The sequence below is a fragment of the Talpa occidentalis genome, unplaced genomic scaffold, assembly GCF_014898055.3.
Source record: "Talpa occidentalis isolate TD23 unplaced genomic scaffold, MPIMG_talOcc4v2.1 talOcc4.2, whole genome shotgun sequence".
Classification (NCBI taxonomy): domain Eukaryota; kingdom Metazoa; phylum Chordata; class Mammalia; order Eulipotyphla; family Talpidae; genus Talpa; species Talpa occidentalis.
Genome location: NW_023602073.1, coordinates 14,902,748 through 14,920,718, shown reverse-complemented (window position 1 = coordinate 14,920,718; position 17,971 = coordinate 14,902,748). Strand labels below are relative to the sequence as shown.

Genomic DNA, 17,971 nt, shown 5'->3' with positions numbered 1-17,971 from the left:
TTTATTGTGTATCGCTTTCTTCAATACTTAAGTTCACTGGCAAGGTTTGGTCTTTTTAGATTAATTTGATCTTTGAGTCCTGACAAAAATCTTTCTTGCCAGAATTCAGCATTTACATTTATTGGCTCACCATAGATACACTTGGGGCTGGTTTTTTTTTTTTTTTAATGCTTCACACTTAAAAAAGTCTTACATTTGAATCTTAAGCTGCAGATCATCTAGTCCAGTTCCAATTTTGGGGTGATATAAACCTTAAAAATAAAATTTTAAATTGCTAATTCATCTATGAATCAAAAATTCAATCTGATCAAATATTCAGATTCTCTCTGCAGCTGTCCTTCCTGGTGGTTTTATTCCCAGGAGTTCTGGGTCTCTTGTTTCTTTTAGGAAAAGGGATTTTTTTTTCTTTTTTTTTTTTAAGATTTATTTATTTATTTATACAAGCACTGGGTACAGTCAGAAGTGCAGAAGGGTGAGAGAATTCACCAGAATCAGAGGGGAGAGCAGAGCAGATAGACTGGCGAAGTACACTGCTGAGGGGAGCAGCGGGTGGCAGGAGAGGTCTGCGCACCATGTGGGACCCTTACCGGTGGCTGGGGATGGAACCGGTGCTGCAGAGGCTGCGGGCAGCTTCGCAGCCCAGCGTTCAACCGCTGCACCACCAGGGGAAACCTAATTTTTTTTTTCTTTTTCAGTTATTTCAGCAGGGAAAAAGGCGTTTTCTACCCCAACCCCAGAATCTCTACCTTAAGACAGCAAATTTAGATTCTTTCTATGGGGACTATACCCATTCTCATCATTTCAAAAGCAGAAAACTAAGGAGAAAATTGAAAACTCACCTGATGGAGGAAGAGTGCTGGGTCCAAATTTCATTCAAATAAATTTCTCTAAGCTCTTTAATATTTTTTTATGCTAAGGAGTAAATGATTACCTAAAACCTTTATCATTGTGTTACAAAATGGGAAGAATTTATTGGTTCCATGGTTTAATATTAACTTTTGTTTCATTGGCAGGCAATCAATTTCATGAAATCTTTTTCTCCTATAAACATCACTGTCACCTTCTGGGTTCTCTCGGGGTTGTTACATTCTTCTTCAAAAATGTGTATATATATTGACCTTTTCCAGACCTCTCTCCATCATTCCCCTGTTTAACAGAATTAAACACTTCCCAGAGTGAACTCATATATTTGGATCAATTCAAATGATTTTGTGGTTTTCTGATCACAGCTATTTGTGCAGATTATTGATTTTTCCTTAAAAGTGAACATCCTGTGATTCTGCTTCCTTTTGAAGCAATATATTTCATAAAAGTCATGCATCTCCAACTCTCTTTTGAATCCACTTTAGACAAGACACCTTGGCAAAGCCACCACCCACTTCCATGCTGCAAATTTAGTAGTGACCCCTAGACCTCATCTGTCAATGCCTGATATCTTCCACCATTCACTCCTGATTGTCACACTCCATTCTCCCGATTGTCACACACCATTCAGCCTCATTTCCCCATTTGAAATTTAGTTCCTTCTGTGTTCCTTTTTGTTGAATCTTTGTCTTATTTCTAACCTCTATTGTTGGGTATCCCAGACTTTGTCCTTGAACTTCTACCCTATCTACATTTATTCCCAAGATAATCCTATATAGTCTACTTCCTTACATGCACTTCCTTTGATTTATTATAAGTTCCAAATTTCACCTCTTCAACTGCTTTTAACTTTCATTGAGTCTGAAGTAGCTAGCTCAAGAACCCCTAAATCCCCTTAAATCCATGATGCAGATTTCCCATCTTAGTTAATGACACCACCATTTCAGTTAATCTTGCCCAAAACCTCAGAATCTTTCCTAATTCTACATTTTGTTTCACTACTCACCATCCATTCCTCTAATATGTTGTGTCAGTTCACTATAAACCTTTCCTCAATACCACTGTTTTTCATTCCCTCCATTTCTAACATAATCATCTATCAACAGGATAAAAAAATAGACTCTGACATGCCCCCACTGTTTCTACTCTCTCTCTTTCAGCCCCTCTCCAAAGAGTAGGCAGAATGCTTGAAATGTGATTATTAAAACATTACTTACTGGTTTAATGTCTTTCAAATTGTGTTAGTAAAATTGGGACAAAATGTACCAAATTCACTATTTTTAATATGCTTCCTGTCCTTATATGACTTGGCCACACTTGGCTTCCTGTCCTTATATGACTTGGCAACACTAAACTCGTTGACTTCAGCTCCAACTAATTCCATTTTCTTCCTGAATTACAGCCAGTTCTGCCTTCCCTTAGAAGCTTTTTCCTACTTCAAGGCCTTGACACTTATAGTTGTAAAGGCCAAAATGCCCAAATCCTCAGTGCAATTTCAAGTGCTTCACAATGTTATTAAAAATTGAAACACATAAAAATAAACATTACAAGGGCCTCCCTGGTTGGGCTGGAGGTTGAGCGCAGCGCTGTAAAGCTGTCCACAGCCTCTGCAGTAATGGTTCAATCCCCGCCAGCCTCGGAGCAACCCACATGGCCAGCAGATCTCTCCTGTCTTGCCCGTTGCTCCCCTCAGCAGTGTATTTCAGTCAGTCTGCCTGTTCTGTTCCCCACTCTGTCTCTGGTGAATCCTCTCACCCTCCCGCGTGTCTGGCCTGTACCACAGTTCTTGTATAAATAAAATTTTAAAAATCTTAAAAAATAAATAAACATTACAGTAATCCTATAATATGATGCTTAGTAATAATCCAAAAAGATCATTAAAAAAAAAAACTTGCCGAATGTAACTTCAACAACAAATCTCGAGTTGTAGTTTCAAAAGGATGGCTGTAATTATGCAAACTGGACAGGATTCATGGAAAAGACCCTTGAGAGATCAGAAAAGTGAATAGCAGCAGAAGGAACCTAAAAAAGGCCAGAAATAAAGCAAAGAATTTGACTTACATTTCTTTTACTTTTATTAAATTATTAAAATTTATTTACAAGTTTAAATCCAAAATTCTTTGTCTTAGCTTTTCTCTCTACCACCACGGCTATAAAAATAAAAACCTGAGGGCCTCCCCGGTGGCGCAGCGGTTGAGTGCTGGGTTGTGAAGCTGCCCGCAGCCTCTGCAGCGCAGGTTCGATCCCCGGATGCTCCCCGGCCTCTGGAGGAGGGTCCCACATGGCGCACAGTCCTCTCCTGCTGCCCGCTGCTCCCCTCAGCAGTGTGCTTCGGTCCTTCTGCCTGCTCTGCTCCCCACTCTGGCTCTGCTGAATTCTCTCACCCTCCCGAGCTTCTGACTGTACCCAGTGCTTGTATAAATAAATAAATAAACAAATCTTAAAATAAATAAATAAATAAAAACCTGAGTTTGGTGCCTTCCTAGGAACTACAGACTTCAGAGCAATGATTCATTTTTAAAAAGTGGGCCTGAACCTCATCAGTTTTTTTTTTTTTTTTTGCTGTTTTTCTTTTCTGTCGTGACTGTGAATGTGAGTTGTCTGTGTCACAGCCATGTGAAGACAATGAGGTAACAAGGAGAATGAAAGCCATAGACTAATGGGGGGCAGTAGCCTGGGGGAGTGGGGGACTGTAGCCTGGGGGACAGACTTTTGGTTCTCTCCCTCTGACTTTCATCTCCCCAGTACTGTGGAAAGAAGCTTATAAGCCTCATCTGGAGCCCCAAATTTTGCAGTATCAGTCAGGATACATGAAATTACAATGACACTAGAAAGGAAATCTCACATGTGAGGCAGGTGGTCCAAGATGGTGGCACTAGAAGATTGTGAATTCAGCTCCCTTGTGGACACACCAAATCTATGGCTACGAATGAAACAAACTCGAAAACACCTGAAAAATAGCTGAGCAGCTACTTCACATGGGCAAATGTAAACAGGACCACATAAATGTTGGGTAGGAGGGGCCTCCCTGGTGGCGCAAGGGATTAAGCCTCAGAACTGTGAAGCAATCTGCAGCTACTGCAGCAGGAGTTCACTCCCCAGTCAGGGAGCTGTCCACTTGGCACAGCAGACCTCTCCTGTCGCACCTGCTGCTCCCCTCAGCAGTGTTTTCAGTCCATCTGCCTGTTCTGTTCCCCCCTCTGTCTCTGGTGAATCCTCTCACACACACCCCCTGCATACCTCTGGTCTGACCCTAGTTCTTGCATGCATAAATAAATCTTAAAAAAAGAAAAAAAGAATGGGTAGGAGAGATTGAGACTCAGTCTTTCTAAAATCCCACCCTAGATAGGTTGCCCAAAATTGGAAGGGAACTAACAAACCTACGAAAGTGAGAGAGTGCCATTTTATATATATGGATCAGATGCTTTCTTTTATTCTCCATCTGCCATTCCCACAACACCAGGAACTCCTGGAGGGGAGCTTTTACCTATATCTGGTGCCCTGCAATTTATTTGTGGGGCGGGGCTCAGTTTTTCCAGGTACAGCCCAGGAGACTCTCTTTGATGCTCCTGACTGTCTTGGGAAGCCAGAGGGGCTTGCGTTCCTGGGTCCCAGAGGATTGTGACAACAATACCGGTCCTATAAGACTATTACCCTGAGTTCACTGACAGATAGCGATTAAAACACTCCCAGTTTTTGCATGTAAATGAGGCCTATTGATTTGTCTTGGGACTTTGTCCTGAGGGACAGGCTTCAGGTTTGGCACATATCTGGAGGCCTACAGAGATGACCTTAGGGACTATAGCCTGGGGGACAGACTTTTGGTTCTCTCCCTTTGACCTTCATCTCCCCAGTACTGCAGAAAAAAGCTTATAAGCCTCATCTGGAGCCCCAAATTTTGCAATATGTTGCCAGGGACATATTACCTGGTCTGATGACTAATAGGGCTTACTTTTGCAGTTCCACTGTACTCTATACCTTGTATACTTTAAGAGCTGCTGCCTGAATTAACTTTTATATGGTGTGAAAGAATGATCTAGTTTCATTTCTTTAAATGTGGCTGCCCGCTTTCCCAGCGCTATATTTTTTCTTTCTTCTTTTTTTTTTTTTGAAGGCTACTTTTTATTTCAGCAGTTTTTTCTTAAGATTTTATTTTATATAATTCTTACATTGTTTTTAATTTTTGCACAATGTATGCATTTTCATTTTGGTTATATTCCCCTTACAATTGCACCCCCCCTTATTTTGACCCTAGTCCTTCCTCTCCCCGCTGCCCCCCCCCACCCCATAGTGTATCTCTGGTTTATAGTTCTTGTTGATATTGATTTTTACTTTGTATTATTTAGTCTTTTTCCTGATCCCTTATTTAGGTTTTCTAGATTCCTGCTATGAGTGAGACCATCCAGTATTTTTCTTATTCTTTCTGGCTTATTTTGCTGAGCATGATCCCTTCTAGCTCCATCCATGTTGCTGCAAACTGCATGTGTTTATCTTTTTTGAATGCTGAGTAATATTCCATGGTGTATATGTACCCCATCTTCTTGATCCAGTCATCTATTTTTGGGCATTTGGGTTGTTTCCATAGCTTAGCTATTGTAAATAGTGCTGCTATAAACATAGGGATGCAAAGGCAAATTTATTATAAAAAGGGAGAGAAGAATAAAGGAAAGGACACTTGCCTGAACACAAACAGGCAGAAAGAGCTGCTCCTGAAAGGGACAGGCTTGTTAAAAGAGACTCCTGTGCAGTCCCAGGTAGGCAGCCTTGGGAGGAGAGCTGCCTCTGCTGCTTTGCACAGGGTCAAGGTTGGTGAAAAGAAACACCTGCATAGGCACAGGCAGGTGGGGGAGATGCTGCTGCTGCTTTGCAAAGGGAGAAGGTTGGTGACAAGACACACCTGCACTGGCACTATTCTTGAAAAGACTTTCATTTAAGGTGTTGAATGAGATTCCCTCTTTAGGATACTGACAAGTTTTGGCACATACTCAAAGTAGATGCTATTAAAAATAAAAATAGCCATTTGGACAATCACAAGTCATTGAGACACAAGAGTAAGTGTTAGGGGGAAAAGAGAAGGATAAGGTTTATCTTCCACATTAAACCACTCCTTCAGGAATGAGAGAGGTGGCTTTTCATATAACACATAGAAACAAACACATATAGTTGAATAAGAAAAAGAGGAACCAGAGGAATCACAAGTCATTGAGATACAATGTTAGTACAAGTCATTGACAATCACAAGTCATTGAGATACAAGAGTAAGGACAAAGTTGAAGGATAAGGTTTATCTTCCACATTAAGTCACTCCTTCAGGAATGAGAGAGGTGGCTTTTCATATAACACATAAAGCAAACACGTATAGTTTAATAAGAAAATGAGGAGGGAGAGGAATATGCTGCAAAAAAAATCAAAAACAACAACAACAAAAAAAAACAAAATAAAACCTGAGGAAAAATCTTAATGAAAGGGAGATAAATAATCTGATAAAAGTTGAAAGTTAAAGCCATTAATATGTTCACCAGAAAGAAAAAGAAAAATACCGGATGGTCTCACTCATAGCAGGAATCTAGAAAACTTAAATAAGGGACCAGGAAAAAGAATAACTATAAGAAAGAAAATATCAAAATCAACAAACTATGAGCCAGAGACACTCTATGGTGGTTGGAGGCAGGGAAAGGAGGGATTGGGATCAAAATAAGGGGGTTGTAATTGTATGGGGAATATAAAAATAAAATTTAAATAAAAAATAAAAAAAAATACGTTCACCAGCTAGAAGAATAGGTGGACACAGAGAGAACTTCAACAAAGCAATAGAAAATATAAGAAAGGGCCAAATAGGATAGAGCTAAATAGATAATAACTAAACTGAAAAATATAGAGGGATTCAACAACAGACTAGATTAAGTAGAAAGGATCAGTGAACTATTAGCCAGGGCAGTGCACCTCACCCAATCAGTGCAATAAAATAAATTTAAAAGATTTTTCAAAAGTGAAGGTAGCTTAAGAGATTTATGAAACATCAAGCAGACTAATATTTACATTTTAATAGCAAAAATTTTTAATAGTGTTATGACATGTTACGCAAATCTGACTTTACACTCAGCTTAGAAAGAAGTATGGTAAATTATAATTATACTTTGGCCACTGTGATTTTATTACAGGTCTTAAACATTTATAGAGTGTTGCCTTTTCCTTTTTGGCTTATTTCCAAATCATTATCTCTTATGTTTATTCTCTCCATATAAAAAAATTAGATTTTATTTACATACATCTAAGACCATTTATATATGTTTATCTTTTGAACTTGAAAGTTGATGACTGTTACATCAAAATAACAAGCCAAGTTTTAACATTCTTTTTTTTTTTTCTTTTAAAGATTTATTTATTTATTTTTACAAGCACTGGGTACAGTCAGAAGTGCGGGAGCGTGAGAGGATTCACCAGAGCCAGAGCTGGGAACAGAACAGGCCGACCGAGGAAATACACTGCTGAGGGGAGCAGCGGGCATGGCAGGAGAGGTCTGTCGCACCATGTGGGACCCTTGCTGGCGGCCGGGGATGGAACCAGTACTGCAGGGGCTGTGGACAGCTTCACAGCCCAGCGCTCATCCACTGCGCCACCAGGGGAGGCCCCCAAGTTTGAACATTTTAACAACAAACTTTCGTATAATTCTTCTGATGAAATTAATTTCTATGGAGATGAATAATTTAAAGAGAATGAGATGAACTCTAGGCTCTCAGTAATGTTGGTGATGAATTTGAAGGAAGACCTTAACATTTTAAAATCTTTTTGCCAGTATTATAAACCCCATATTATAGATTTACCCATTGTGAATATATTCTATGCTTCTTGAAAGAATATTACTAACTAGATACTTGAAGAATTTCTACCCTTGGAGGTGTGGTATTATTTGCAGATGTCCTTATTTGCAGATGGGCTTATTTCCCCATCAAGAAATTATGCTGAGGGCCTCCCTGGTGGCTCAGGCTGTTGAGCGCAGTGCTGTGAAGCTGTCAGCAGCCTCTGCAGTGTGGGTTTGAGCCTGGCCAACAGTGGAGACACCCACATGGCACCACAGACCTCTCCTGTTTAGCCCGCTGCTCCCCTCAGCAGTATGTTTCAGTCAGTCTGCCTGTTCTGCTCCCCTCTCTGTCTCTGGTGAATTCTCTCACCCTCCCGCACATCTGGCCTGTACCCCAGTTTCTTATATGCATGAATAAATAAATTTTTAAAAAAATTATTCTTAAAAGTGAAAGATTACAGACTGCTTTCCATTTCCTCTAAATCCAAGCAGCTAAATCTTTCTCTTTAGATCACTGAAATGCAATCCCTAAGAAAAATTTTCCCACTCAATCACTGTGATTAAACAGACTAGTCTTCCTTTTTCCCCTGAGGATATTTCCCAAGACCCCTGGTGGATCCTTGAAACCTCAGATGTACCAAATCCTATATACATTATGGTTTTTCCTACACATATCTATGATAAGTTTAATTCATGAATTAAGCAGTTACAGATTAACAATATAATAAATTCTATTATAATTGCATAATTATAATAAATTAAATTATAATTAGAATAATTATAACAATATCTTAAAAGTTATGCAAATGTGGTCACTCTCTCACTCTCAAATAATTTAGTAATGTAATATTTTCAGATTACAGTTGACTTTAAGTTACTGAAACCTCTGGAAGTAAAGTTGCTGTGGATAAGGGAGAAGCACTGCATTTACTCTTTTATCTCAAGTACTGCAGTGTTATCACAATAGCAAAAATAATTGTACTTTGTTCCTTCACACTAAATAACTTCAGGAATTGCCTAATTAAGAAGAACATCAAGATTTCTGCAAAACCCGGCTGGGTCAGCAGCTCTGCTTACCTGCAGCAGGTGCAAAGGTAGAGTCACTTCCATACCTGCATCCTCTCTGCAGCCACAGGCATCATGAGTTCCTTTGCTGGTGAAATGCTTTGGGAGCCTCCTGTCATCAGTCAAAGATTCTTTTTAGAGTACTATGAATTTATAAAATAGAAGTCATGATAATTTAAAGTATCTCTATTTTAACTTATCTGTTGTTGAAACTCAATCAATTGCTATGTTTACTGTTTCCTATTATGTGATGATAAGAAGCTGCATTATTATTATATCCTAATCTCCTAAGTGACATATTACAACTTCTGCCACATTGTATTCTTTTGATCTCATAGACTAACCCCAACACAATGTGGGAGGGACTACACAGGAATATGGTGTGCCATCCTAGAAGCTGCTTACCACACTAGGACTGCAGTTAAGTTGTCCAAAATATGTTGTCAGAGAGTTGACCATGATTCAGTTCAGTGCTTAACCATTGTCTCCAGTATTCTACAACAGATGTGTGGGTTGACAAGTACTCTTTTTAGCAAGTTTATGACTCTAATGACAATAAAACTATCTTTCCCTTACTGAACATGATGCTGGGTGTTTCTATTGGGAGTATCCAATAAATTTTTTTTTAGAATTTATTGCATTATTCTGTTTACTAAGAATTTTTGTCTTTGAAGTAACTATGGTGATGCATATTTGGTGCCTGTTTTGATGAATATGTTTTATCAGTATTGACTTACTCATTTGGTGAATCACCTTTATGAAACCTATAATGCAAACAAGGACTCCAACTACAAATAATTCATTCATCAGAACCAAGTATTTTCAAAGCAAGTAGGTTTCTATGGTGAGAGTTGTGTTTAACTATGTTTTCCATGTTTATATGCTAGTTTATATACTGAATCATTTCTGTACATTTAATAAAATGTGTTGTATTGTTTTTGGTTGAACATATTATGTGCACCTGTAGTCAGCTTTCAAGATAACAAAGTTAAATACAGTTATTTCTACTTTAAGTAATGCTCCAAAGAAACAAACCAATAAATGTCCCCACAGTGCCCCCTGTGCTCTGTTCTTTAGGAACTTTCAGACAGAAGACCAGGAAATTCTGAGTCCTTTCTGGAAAGAGGGCAGATCAGGGCTTGTTACATTGATGATTGTTAACCCATATGTCTGAAATAAAAATATCGGGAACCTCAGAAAAGCATCTGCTTAGGATAGCCTGGAATGGAAAAAATGAGCAAGTTCTAAATACTTTCTCATTACTTTAGCACATAGTAGAGGAATTCTCCTAGATCTAGCTTCACTTTCCTCAAGAAACATGTTGCAATTTGAGACCAAAGAGTAAGTGAATGTGAAAATCATTGTCCTCTGAACATGTATTTTTGGAGGTCTGGTTTATAGAAAGTGATGTGATGGTAAAATGTGTTAACAATTATCTCTAAGAGAAAAATAAATATACATACATACATGCCTTCATACATACATACCTACATGCATGTTTATCAAATCCATTATAGTGCTATAGGGCTAATGCAAAAAAAATTGTTCAATGTTTCTCTTTGTAGTTTTAGAAATAATGTTTAAGCTAAAAGTTTTCTTGATTTTTAAGTTAGTTCTACAACTTCAAATGAATTGCAATTTCCATTTTTGTAATTCTACTGCCAATAACACTGTCACAAAATCAGACTGCACAAAATTGCTAACATGAGTGATAGTAAAATTTTCACAGGCCTGTGGCTTCTCCTTCTGACACCTTCACAGCCACATGTCTTGTGGGCAAAGAGTAAAGCAAAGACTGGCATAATAGAGCTTAATCTCCTGCAAGTTTTTTAAATGGATTGTGTTAACTGGTTAGGACAATTGCCACCATCGGGAGATATGAGCTCACACAGAGGGGAGAGGGAGAAAGAAAAGCACTTGCATAGATGCTTCTTCTAGACAGCTTATGATATCGTTTCAGTATCTTTAATTCACCTGCTGACCTATCCTGAATGGCTTAAGTAGGGATTTGTATTTGTTTTCCAAGTGACTTGAATTTTTATTTTGTTTTATGTATTTTTTACATCATTTTCATTTTTGCACAATGTGTGCATTTTCAAATATATAGAAGTTTGTTATACTAAAAGTTAATATTTTGTGTCAGGGGAGCAGAAGTAAAGGATTTAAGAAAATTATTTTTGTAAAATTCAAGTCACTTGGTCCCTTATTTAGTGATTTAATTTTACAAAAGTGATATAATTTTACATATAATTTTACATAGTATAGTGATATAATTTTACAAAAATAATTTTCTTAAATCCTTCACTTCTGCTCCTCTCACAAAAAATGCTAACTTTTAGTACTACAAACGTCTATATATTTATATCTTTTCTTGGCTTAATGTTTAGTTTAATATCAATTATTACTGGGATCTGGATATAACATATTGATTGGTCTAAACTTGTAGTGTACATAAATAGCAGGCAGATCAAACAGCCTTTGCCGTTTTTATTTTTTAAAATATTGCCTGTATTAGCTGTTTATTCTATCAAAAGTTTACCATCACTGGGACATTATGAAAAATACCTATTGCAGTGTTTAAATTGTACTAGATTGCAACTGATCTACTGGGGGGAAGTTAAAGTAGCTGCACTTGCTCAATCTCACCAAAAAGAGAACAGTGTAAGATCCAGAGACTAGGGTAAAATCATTCAGTTTTCTTAAGTTGACTATTGCAATTTACTTCATATAGAAGTTAACACTTACTTTCTGAATGTGATTTCTTTATTCATTGTATTTTCTTAAAAGGTTTGGGTGGGATATAGGACACATTTCTTAAATGAAAAAAACTATGGCTTAGTTCTTGAGTTGGACAGTTTGTGAGTTGATTCTTGGTTTTTCTATTGGGCAGTATCCCCTAAAATTATGTTTAAAAAGAAGCAAAATTATATTATTGATTATTATGTTATTGATTGCTATTAATTATTAATTCTCTTATTAATTCCCTTTTCTTTCCTCCTCCATGTCCACTTGTCTCATGTCTTTAGAAGAATTTCCAGGACAAACTTGAGAGATGGGTTAACAATAGTATTCCCTTCTTCTTTGGTACTTTGCATGCAGACTCTAACTTTCTTCTTAAATAATGAATTGGTTGCTGGTAAAATGGGTGTATTTTGTTGTGTTAACAAACTGCCTTTCTGTTCTTTTGCCCTTGAAAATCAAAAACCAAGACTTAAATTGAGTTTGGTCAAGTACATTTGTAGCTTCTCTTGGGATCATTTCCTTTCTTTTCTTTGTGATTCATCAATATATTATATATTTTAATAACAAAAGCAGCTTCCATTCTGGACATTAAATCCTTTTCAATCAAAAAAGAGGTTAATAAACAAGGAGATTGGGATGAGAGTGATATGACAATTGAACATTATATTTAGAGTGAATATCTTAGCATCAGAGATATAACAAGAAATTCACTTTGTAAGTTGTGAAGCTCCTTGTCTGATAAAAATAAATCACAGACATGAATTCCCCGAGTGACTAGTGTTTTGGTTGGAGTAAGAACTTCTCTTACATCTTCCAGATCCGTGGTTCTGGATTTTATTAATCTGCTGGGTATTAGATCAGATGTTTACCCAAAACCTGATTGGACTATTATTGAAATGAAAACCCTTAAATTGAAAGAAACCTGAGCTGAGGAATGTAACCAAAATACAATTATACCTTTATTTCCTCCCCCACACTAGCTGCTTCCATTTTTGTGTGTAGTGGGAATGCCTATATTTAATCCCTCTATGTATCACCAATCTCTCCTTGCCACCAACATCCTCTCACTTTCAGAGAATGCTCTCCTCATTGTTCTCCCACTCCTGCAACCCTCACTATGCTGCCCCCTTGTTGATGCCTTCCTTCCTGCCCCAGGCTACCTCTTCTGACATGGAAACTCATCTTTCTCCGGCACTGATACTCTACACTAACATCAAAGGTAAACAAAGCTGGACACTGTTCAATGTGTTAAGGATATATTTTAAGCAGCAATATCCTACTGCTATACAGAAGTCAGCCCAGCATGATTCGAATTCAGTATTGATTTGTACAAAGGTCACAGGCATTTTAAAGGGAGGAGAGGGAATAGAGAAGGAGGTAAGCAAGGGTTCAGTTGAGTCAGGGACATGAAAAATTACAAAACAGCAGGAAGGGACTTAGCCCAGCTGAGTCCAACAGAGTTTACTAATTGGTGCTCTAGAAGTCAAGCTCCTAACCCCCACAGAGGGTCTCTGTCAGAGACCCTATTTTTGGATGTTGACTGGGATGAATAGCAAATGTATTCATAATCTTTTTTTTAAGATTTATTTACAAGAGTTGGGGCATAGGCCAGAGATGCCAGGGGTGAGAGGATTCACCAGAGACAGAGTGGGAAACAGAACAGGCAGACTGAATGAAATACACTGCTGAGGGGAGCAGCGGTCAAGACAGGAGATGTCTGCCTTTACCATGTGGGTTGCTCCTTGGCCAGCCAGGAATTGGACTTGTGCTGCAGAGGCTGCAGATTGCTTCATAGTGCAGTGCTTAACACCTTGTGCCACCAGGGAGGCACCTTTATTTATAATCTTTGAGTTTTCTCAGAAAGGTACTTGAAGAAGGACTAGAGTTACTGTGTGGATACTGCCAGGAGCTATAAGAAAATAGATCAATATTTTATTCAAGTCTTCATAGGCCAAGATTGAGGCCTAGTTGAGAAGAAAGCCCAGAGGAGCCTGGCTAGAGTTTGGTGAAGGTGAGAACATTTGTCACTAGGTTGTACACCTCTGTCTAGACACCCTCCTCAACCCACTTTAACACAAAGATCCTCTACCAAGCAGTTACCCAGCACACACACCAAAATACCCTGTTGTGGCTTGAGCATCTTCCATAGGCTGTCCTCCTGCATGAGCAGTCCTTATCCTGCTCGGCCACTGACAGTCCTCACTCTGCCTTCCCGGGCAACTCTGGATCAGCCATTGAGCAAAATAAGGATGAACTTATGATACCAAGAGAAAGGAACTACTAGAGTTTTCTCCCTAACTATCTTGCACTGCCACATTCAACTAGTAGAATGTTTTGCAATTATTTTTGTCTAAAGTGTTTGGCTTTAATATGAATTACTTAGCAGAAACAAAGTTTTCTTTAACGCAGTGAGTAAAGGTCAAGGACTTGGTTTGAATGTGTCGTCAGATATCACTTTTCTTGCTGTCTTATCAGCTAAGAGTTTTATGCCCTTGACACTCGGTGGGTCTGCCCAGCACTAACTCATCGGTTGATTTGTGTCAACAATGCTTAAGCTCTTCCTTTCAAGCAGTGGAAGAGGCTAGGGGACAGCATTCCTGGGCTGTGTTTAGTGCCTCTATTGACTTTAACCCAACCTTCTATGAAATAACTTACCTTGACTTTGCCCCCACAACTTCCCTGATAACATTTAAATAAAGTTGCTCAGGAGATGAAGAGGAAAGCGCAGACTTTTCATTTTCCTTTTGAACAAGCTCAGTAAATAGAAAATGAAAGTCTGGTTTCCTCCCTATATCTGTTTTTTTGTTTTGTTTTTTTTTTTAAGCCCTTAGGTAATAAAATGATTTTTTTAAGCCCTTAGGTAATAAAATGTTTTTTTTTTAAGCCCTTAGGTAATAAAATGTTTTGTTAACAAATTAGGTAGCAAACATCCATTCCCAGTTAGGTCATTAAAAATGCTCATTCCAACATGTAGTTTGGTGTATCAACTAACATTCAAGTATGAGATTCCTGCCATGTCTCTCACTAGGACAAAGTTGTAGGCAGAAGACCCTCTGCAGGGAAAGGGTGTGACTATTTCTGACTTTGTGTTTTATTGAAGAGACATTGGTTTATTACACATAGGATTCAGGAGTATGACATTATAAACCAACACCTGTATATAGAAAATTACGCTCACCACTGCAAATATAAGTACATCTTTCACCATCAATTGGCCCCTTTTACTAGATATAACCATCCCAATTCCTCCTTCCTTTCCAGCAGCCACTAATTTATAATCTAAGAGGATATTTTTGTTTTATTTAGTTCACTCCTGTTTTGATTCTTTTTTCTTAAAGATTTATTTATTTATGCTTACAAGAGCTGGGGTACAGGCCAGAGATGTGGGGGGTGAGATGATCCACTAGAGAGAGAGTGGGGAACAGAACAGGCAGACTGACTGAAATACACTGCTGAGGGGAGCAGTGGGTAAGACAGGAGAGGTCTGGTGCGCTATGTGGGTAGTCCCTGGCCAGCCAGGTATCAAACTCATGCTGTGGAGGCTGTGGATAGCTTCACAGGGCTTAATAGTGCTTCACGGTGCTGTGCTTAACTCCTTGAGCCATCAGGGAGGTCCCTGTTTTGATTCTTGATGTATCACATGAGAGTGAAATTATATGGTGTTTGTCTATTGATACTTCTTACCTATTACACTAAGTATAATAATAGTATTCATTCTATCCATGCTGCTGTAAATGGCAGGGTTTCATCTTTTTATAGCTGTGTAGTATTACTTTGTGTATATATACCACATCTTTATTCAGTCATCTGCTGATGGTCACTTAGGCTATTTCCAACTCTTGGCTACTGTAAATAATGCAATGAACATGACAGACCTCAAAAAGGCCCTGTATCCTTCTTCACTTGATGTGAGGATGACTGCAACTCTCTGACTTCATGGGCTATAGTAATGGATTGTTTCCAAATTGGCTTCCATGTTTCAGACTTTCTTTCAATGACAATTCTCAGGGTTTATCTTCTGGATACTTGGAAACAACCCTTCTTTTGTACTCAGTTCTCTCTCCCATGGTTTCTGGTTTCCTCTTTTGTGTTGGTGGGAACTTGTCCTCCATCTCCTGATGTTATTGCCAGAATAATTTAAGTAAAAATAGTGCCTATACTTACAGCACTTCAGACACCAAATGTTTAGGGCTTCCCATACCAAGGAAGTCTCCATTTCCCTATGGGCACCAACCAAATGCCTTACAATTTAACTCAGTCATGATATTAACTGCCCAAGTTAGAGCAGACCATACAGGTTAAAGGTCTAGTTCCACAACACTAGCTCCATTTCAGGCACCAATCAAAGTACTGGTGGCTGAGGGTACTTGCAATGCCGCTTCTATTAATTATAATGAAGGTATCCTCCAACCCCTTCTCAGATTTTTTTTAAAGTTTTATTTATTTATTTATACAAGAACCAGGGTACAGGCCAGATCCACGGGAGGGTGAGAGGATTCACCAGAGACAGAGCGGGGAACAGAACAGGAAGACTGACGAAATACACTGCTGAGGGGAGCAGCGGGCGAGACAGGAGAGGTCTGCCACACCATGTGGGACCCTCGCCTATCGGCCAAGATCGAACCAGTGCTGCAGAGGCTGCGGACAGCTTCACAGAGCAGTGCTCAACTGCCTGTGCCACCAGGGGAGGCCCCCTTCTCAGATTTGATAATTTGCTAGAATGACTTGCAGAAATCAGGAAAACAGTCTCCTATAATTGGATTATTATAATGGATACAACTCAGAAACAGTTTAACAGAAAAGATGCATTGGGTGGTATTGGAAGGGATATAGAACTTCTATTGCTCTTTTCATGTTCATCACTGTCTCAGCACTTCATGAGCTCACCAACCTGGAAGCGCTAAGATTCCATCACTTAGGGTTTTTATAGAGGATTGATTGATTGATTGATTGAATCATTGACCACTCAAGAGCAATTCAATTTCCAGACCTCTTCTCTCCCCAGAGATGGGATGATGAAGCTGAAAGTCCATCTTCTTATTATGTCTTGGTCTTTGTAAAGATTCACATCCCAAGTTTTCTGGGGATGCAGCCACCAATCATTTCATTAGTATACCATAAAGACACTGTGATCCATGGGAGATTCCAAGGTTCTTAGAAGCACTTGGATGGAGATCAAGGGATTTAATAAAAGATGCTCCTCTCATGCATACAACTCAGGAAATTATAGGGGTTTAGGAATTCTGTATTAGGAACTGGGGGCAGAAAATTAAATATATATTTCTGACTATTTCACAGTAACACATAAAAATTCAGACACCTATGCCTTCAACTGCTCACAGTTAAAAAGATTGATCTTTCACCTGCCCCTCTCTGTGAAGTCTTGGAGCAGACCCACCAGTATTACACAGCCAAGGACTTTGAGAAGATACTGTAGATAAATTGAATGGTTAATCAGTAAATCAAGCATGAGAAGAAAATGTCCCTGAAGGCATGAAAAGTGCAACTAAGTGACAGGATGTAAGGTGTCACTTGGTTTCCACAGATGTCATTGATGTCTATTCTTTAGCCCACTTCTGGACTTCTGCTTGGCCAAAGATGAGGTAGAACACTAGGCCTACTATGTTAATAGCAGCAGAAACCAAGAAGACATTTCTCCAACCGAACTCTGAATCCTGGAGGAAGGAAAGTAAAGGTTATGATGGTCTCATAGTTATTATCCCAACTGCTTCAGAAAGGCTCTGGTGCCTTGTCCTAACGGCCCCATTCCAATGCTGCTCCAAATTTCATGGGCTTCCAGCTTGTTCCTGGAATATGTAAGTATGTTTGCTATGTGCTGACCTTTCCCTCTGATGCAATGTTCCTCCCCTAGATGGTTATATGTTTCACTCCTTATTTACTCCCTTGCTTAAATGTTTATTTTTTCAATGAGTACTTCCTTGACCACCCTATTTAAACTTGAATATCTATGCTTCTTCTATGCTCTCTTATCTTCACTTATTTACCCTTTTCTTAGCATTTACCATTCACCATTTAATAATTTTCAGTTGGTTACTTCCCGATAACATAGACCCCCCCAAGTAAGGAGACATTTGTTTATTTTATTCACTTAAGCAATGCATGGAACTTGTTCATATTCAATACATATTAGTTGAATGATGGACAGGATGAATGAATGAATGAATGAATGAATAACAAGGGAGACAACTGAGGCTCCCAAAAAGAAAAAAAAGGACTTGATGTCACAAAATGCACAAAACATGCATTTTCTTTTTATTCTTCTTCATATTCCTGAGTTACTGGTAGAAAGCTATAGAAAATTTAAAGACTGATATACTCATGATTGTCATATATCTCTCATCACATAAAGGCGGCTTGATAAGATTCTTAGGACAACTTCAAATCTTATGCTGAATTTTATTCTAAAATAAATGAATCTCAGAGATGGAAGACTGTACAATTGTAGAAATATCAGCAAACATAGCTGGTTAGAGAAGA

General features: G+C 38.6%; 1 protein-coding gene across 1 annotated transcript in view; it reads right to left on the bottom strand.

Moving 5' to 3' along the window:
- Positions 1–16,666: 16,666 nt before the first annotated feature.
- Positions 16,667–17,971, bottom strand: part of LOC119251707 (probable small intestine urate exporter) — a 32,140-nt gene continuing 30,835 nt past the window's right edge. Inside the window, exon 12 of the mRNA XM_054698360.1 lies at positions 16,667–17,148. Coding sequence (XP_054554335.1) covers positions 17,032–17,148 — 117 coding nt within the window. The 3' untranslated portion in view covers positions 16,667–17,031. The remainder of the gene's footprint in view (positions 17,149–17,971) is intronic.